Source organism: Populus alba, chromosome 15 (assembly GCF_005239225.2).
Source record: "Populus alba chromosome 15, ASM523922v2, whole genome shotgun sequence".
Classification (NCBI taxonomy): domain Eukaryota; kingdom Viridiplantae; phylum Streptophyta; class Magnoliopsida; order Malpighiales; family Salicaceae; genus Populus; species Populus alba.
Genome location: NC_133298.1, coordinates 13,152,310 through 13,158,128, shown reverse-complemented (window position 1 = coordinate 13,158,128; position 5,819 = coordinate 13,152,310). Strand labels below are relative to the sequence as shown.

General features: G+C 32.0%; 1 protein-coding gene across 2 annotated transcripts; it reads right to left on the bottom strand.

Moving 5' to 3' along the window:
* Positions 1-1,125: 1,125 nt before the first annotated feature.
* On the bottom strand, positions 1,126-5,155 carry LOC118033481 (protein NUCLEAR FUSION DEFECTIVE 4). 2 transcript variants are annotated; one of them, XM_035038487.2, is made up of 3 exons: positions 4,533-5,155; positions 1,570-2,809; positions 1,126-1,441 (listed from the first exon to the last, which is right to left on the bottom strand). In XM_035038487.2, exons 1-2 carry the CDS (start codon positions 5,004-5,006, stop codon positions 1,640-1,642), a joined length of 1,644 nt encoding a protein of 547 aa, XP_034894378.1. In that variant the 5' UTR covers positions 5,007-5,155; the 3' UTR covers positions 1,126-1,441; positions 1,570-1,639. The 2 variants fall into 2 exon arrangements, with proteins under 2 accessions (XP_034894378.1, XP_034894376.1); XM_035038485.2 differs by having other exon boundaries at positions 1,126-1,430; positions 4,533-5,153.
* Positions 5,156-5,819: the final 664 nt, after the last annotated feature.

Genomic DNA, 5,819 nt, shown 5'->3' with positions numbered 1-5,819 from the left:
TTATGTGGATGTATTACCTATTAATGGTATTTCTATTGTTAATTTGACTAATTCTTTTGCAAAGATGAGGAATGATGACAATCAATAAGCATTACCACAAGACCCATTACAGGAGTTGATTGGACTAATTAAAAGGTCAACGGCTAAAAAGAATGAAGAGGCACTTAATGGGTTTATTCAGGATATTTAGGCTAAATCTAGCTTATAGACTTTAACAAAGGATGAACAAGCTTTAATTAATGTAATTCATGCAAAGAAAGGAGATCCTTATTTGGTTGAAAGCATTTCGTAGCTTTAGTAACATAAGAAGAGGCGATAACAATTTGTGCTTTCTTTTATTTTTATAAATTGTTTTTTTGGCAAGGTTTGTTTATTATTCAAGAACGTTAGAGATTTTGCAGCCTTAACAACATGGGGAGAAGCGGTAACAACTTGTGTTTCCATTTATTTTGTGGGTTTCCTTTTTGGGAAGGTTTATTCATCATTCAATGATATTAGAGATGATTTTGGGCTTATTTTTTTTTAAGATAAAGTTTTATGTTAACAGCATAATTTTGTTTTGATAATTGGATCATGCTGAATTTTTCTAGAAGATTCTAAATGTTTATTTCCTATAGAGTTAGATTAATTGTTATGGGCTAACAAGATAAAAATATTTATTTTATTTTTATTTAGAATTCTATTGTTGTTTTTCAGCCCTGTTCAAAACATTTTATCTTAGTATAAATAGAGTTATTTAGTTTATATATATATATATATATATATGCCATATACATATTTAGTATAAATATATTGTGTATGTACAAAGTTGCTCATACTTTTAATTCTTTATCAAACTCTTCAAAACTTATTAAAGATAACTATTTTTATAGTATTTATTTTTATATTTTTGGTTCTTGATTCTTTATAATCAATAAATTAAGATCTTTTTATCCAATAACTTCACTTTTTGTATTTAAATAATTATTTTTCTATCAATCTCATTTTAACTTTATAACTTTTTTTTTATTGTGAATTCTAGGTTTGTTACTTTTTGGATTTGCATAAGAGGAGGGAGATTGGAGTAAGGAAAAGATAGGCTATTATAAGATAGCAAGGCTCTGATTCCATGAACAGAAAAGAAAGTGAACAAATAAAGTATAATATTAAGGCCAAAAGGCATGATTTTTATCCTTGCAGAACTTGAATAAATACAAAGCATTTGAGATCAAAATAGCTATACGATAGAAATTAAACAGCTATAATACGATAGAGAATCATACAGCAATCAGGACATTAATTAAGCTGGAATGATGATCATATACGTGTGATTATGCTGATGCTGTTGTGATTACAGGGAGATCTGGTTGTCCTCTTATCTTTGACATTAAGCTGAAAATTTCTCTGATTTGATCGTATCACATATGAGTTTCATCAGTAGAATGATGCTCCTGAAATCATGCTCAATCAACCAAGAACCATAAAAAAAAGGTAAGAAAGGAAAGAAAGAAATCAAACACTCAAAAATAAAATAAAAATAAATAAGAAACCAAAATATTAAACGGACTGCACATTGGCATGCACACCAACCTGAACAAGAAAATTGCCTGTAACATACATTCTGGCTCACAAAACCTTCCACCTTCACCTCTTAAGGTCTCTACAAATTTTGCAGACGCCTGAACACGACCAACTTATAGAACCTCCTGGTCCGAAAGAACAATAGGAGAGCAACAAGAACTCCAAAGAAAGCAACAGATGCCATGATCATAAAAGATAACATGAAGCATCGACTGCCGAAGCATGTATTATCTTCACCGCTTCCTAATTTATCGTAAATGAACCCGATGACTCTTACAGAGAACGTATAAGATCCAACGGGACTTGCTATGGCAATGGTGTTGAATATAGTCCCCATGTGCCCCACCCCAAATATCTCAGAAGTTATGGTAGGCATCAATGACCACAGTGAACCGTAAGCAACACCAACCAGTACCGAACCCAGGTACAAGTTCTTGGAAAAACCAACAGCAACAATTACATGGCCAATGGTCATGATTGCTAGAGTAACAGCGACAAACAGTGGTCTTGCCCAACCACCTCTGTGCAAGAAAATATCCGACACAAAGCCAGCTCCAAAACGGCCAAGAAAGTTCCATATACTCAGCAATGAAACCAAAGAATTTCTTTCAGTGGCTGTGTAACCCAGAGATTCTCCTATTTGACTGATGTTGTTTATCATAGCAAGTCCAGAACCTAAGCCACAAAACATGGCGATAAATAACAACCAGAAGTTCACTCTACATAAGGCTTGCAAGAGATTTATGTTTCCTTCATCTGACAGCCTTTCGTCGTCAGAAACAGCCTTTGGTTGACCTTCTTCACTAGGAAGTTCATGATATTCTATAGAATCCTCTGCTTTACAGATCTCAGAAGATATCACTTTGCTACCCCTCTGTTCCAGTAACGCTTGTGCGTACCTATCAGCGTCCTCTCGATGGGCTCTGACTGCAATTCCAAGAGGTGAGGCAACTAGAAGCAGCAAGACTGTGAACGTAATTATGCGCGCCAACGATGACAGACTAATGATGTTTTCCAGAATTATGATGATTGTGAGATAAGCTGCAATAATCAGAGAAACTGCAGAGAAAGCATTCAAGTACTTCTTGTCGTCTTTTGTATTTGTGTCATAGTTTCGTACCAAACTCATAAACAAGAGCGAGACTAGAGCTGGCGTCAGCGCAAGAAGAAGAAGGAAAGTGCCAGGATCACCATTGCACACTGTTTGGTAGAATTGGATTAGTATTGCTCCACTCAAACCAAGAAAGCCCTGGACAGGAAGTTTAAATGGTAAATTACATGAAACAGTAGAGCATGGCATGCTTCGAGCACAACATTGAAAAAGAGAGTAATCTGCAAATGCAGATTCAGGAATATTACATCGAAGAGGACAACACATTCGGGAGCATAGAAAACCACACACTTGAATCTTACATACAATGTCGTCGTCCAGCAAGTTTAGAGGACAGCAAGTTCCTATGCACAGTGTGTGATTTTATAAAAAACATTTTCAATTGAAAATGTATTAATACATTAAAATTACTCTAATAAGTTAAATAATCGAGATTTAATAGATCTATCGAGATTTAAAATAGGGGTAAATTCAAAAGGAAACTAAGTATTAGAATATGAGCAAGTCAAGTCTCATGATATTGAGCCACGGACCAAATCCTAACGAAAAAATCAGAAGAGCAGATGTATTCCTTGATCGTTTTTGCCATATGGACACGTCACAACGTGTCATGAAAACGAGTCCAGATATTGCTTGGCGTAAAGAATAAATGCAATGCAGTGCAAGTTAGCATCTTTAAATGATGTGATGTGAAAGAAAGAAAGAAAAAAAAGCAAGCAAGCATCATTCCCTCCTCCTTTTTATTTTTTTTAACCGTCTATATGTGTATATTTCAACTAATTTTCTGACACTTTAAAATTAATAACTATATAAATTTTTAATAATTTTAAAATTATAATATTTAAAAAAAATTCAAAATCTGATCCATTAAACTCCAACCCCTCAAAGTTATGCATGATTCTCTCTTATCTAGGTAATAGTTTTATCCCTTTTGATTTAAGGTGCCTTTTTCCTTGTACATTCATCATTTGTTGTTGTGTTCATATATGATTTAAGAAGTTTTAAGTGTTTCTCTAAAAAGAAAAAAAAATAAAGGCAAAAGAAAATTTCAAGTGCGGGATTGTTATAATGAAAAATGATAATTCATACAAACAACTCTTGAGTTGACACTTATTTTTATTTTTATTTTAAAAACTATTGAAATATAAAATGCTTTAATTGAGACAAGTTAAACCGGTTAAACATTTTTTTAATATCAATTATGTCCTTGATTTCTTAAAAAATCTTTATTCATATCTTCATTCAAATTGTTATTTTTATAAAATAAAATATAAAAAAGTAGCATTATCATCGCTAGATTTTAATTAAAATTGATTCCATCGGCTAATGTTGGCGTGTAGTGAATGCAGCCATGAATCAATCAAAGTACATCAAGGGAAAGCGACGGACACCCGTAAACAAATAAATGTGAGCACCATTTTCTAGCTCCTAAGGTTATTTTTACTATATGTTACTAGTTGATTGAACAGCATTTCACTGTCGGTTAATAATTTTTTATATAAAAAAAAAAATATATAAATTTTTAAAATATATTTTTTAGAATTTAATTATAAATTAAAAAATTTAGACAAACATTTAATTAAATATATCAATAACCTTCTATGTCAATAAAAACAAAAAATAAAATATTAACCCATCTACTCCACTAACTAAAAATAAAAATAAGAATATAAGTAAAATAGATAGAATAGATAGATAGATAAAATAAAAACATAAATCCTGTATTATTAATTGAATTAACAAACAAGAAAATAAAAATGATTAATAAGCAAACAAAAAAGAACATAAAAAACAAAACCCAAAACGCAGTCAAAACGAAAAAACAGGAGAAGAAGCAAGAAAATGGTAATAAGAGACAAACCTTCATGATCCCGACGATGGTCCCACCATAATCTCCGAAATTGTGAACTCCACTCACCACATTCGTCGTATTAGAAAACGTCTGCGCGTGAGCAGCCATCCACGTGAAGAAACACATCACCGCCACCGGAAGCCGGCGAATCAACCCAACAACAGATGCCCATATCACGAAATACCCCAAGAAGCTCTGGATTGCCCCGGCCAAGAGGACAACACACGGTCCAGCAAACACACCCAATCTTCTTCGGTTATTTTGCATAGTGAAAGCGGAGTAAAGGAGACCGGAGAGGATGCCTGCGTTGGCACCGATGTCTTTGAAGACGGAGACGGTGTCAAGAGTTGATTGGTCGTAGCCTTGAGAGGATTTGAGGATGGAAGAGTAGATACCGAAGGTGTAGGACGCACCAACGCTGCTTTGAATCCATATGCTTGCAACCGTGGCTATCCATTTTGTGTTTACAATTTCCATCTTCATCTTCTTCTTCTTCTTCTTCTCACTGAGTTTAAAGCTTTTCTATATCTATGTGAGGCTGTGTTAGCAAGCTTTTCTTTTAAAAGCTGATGATCATCAAATCTAAAAAACAAGCTGTTTACCTATTTACTTGGAAAAGTTTGTTTTTTAATTTTAAAAATATTTTTTTTTATTATACCAAACTAAAAAAAAAAAAAAAAAAAAAAAGGACGTTTCCCAGATAATCACAGCATGTTTCTAAGCTAGCTGGCAATGTTGCTTTTCACATGGAGGTTGGTTGGCCCTGCTTGAATTTGACCTTACATGTGGAAATATTTCTAATTTAACTAATATTTATCCTCTAAGAATGCATCTTTCTCGTATAAAAAAACATTGATGACTGATTTAAAATTACCAATAAAAATATAATATAATTTAAAATAAATATTTAAAATAATTTTTTTATAGATATTGAGATCGTAATAAATTGAATTATTTTGTGTTAATCTGGGTTAATATGTTAATCTGTATTCGGATTATGAAACCATAATAATCTCATATAAAACAAATTAAAATAAATTTTAAAGTTTAATTTCTAATAAACTCAATATTAAATAAAAAAATAAATAAAAATTAAATAAATCTCAAATAAACCTTGGTTAACCTTTCAAACCTACGACTCAAATCATGAGACTGTTATAACCTTATAGAAAGCAAATTAAAACAAATTATAAAATCTAATCTCCAATAAATCTAATGTTGAAGAATATAACTAAAATTAAAAAAAAAATCAATAAAGAAATGACATAAAAAATGACTTCAGTTAACTCGAATTAA

Coding starts and splice junctions, on each gene's coding strand:
- LOC118033481 (XM_035038487.2), bottom strand. CDS start 5,006: ATGAAGATGGAAATTGTAAACACAAAATGGATAGCCACGGTTGCAAGC. Junction 2,810..4,532: donor CCATCGTCGGGATCATGAAG/GTTTGTCTCTTA, acceptor CTTCCTGTCCAG/GGCTTTCTTGGTTTGAGTGG.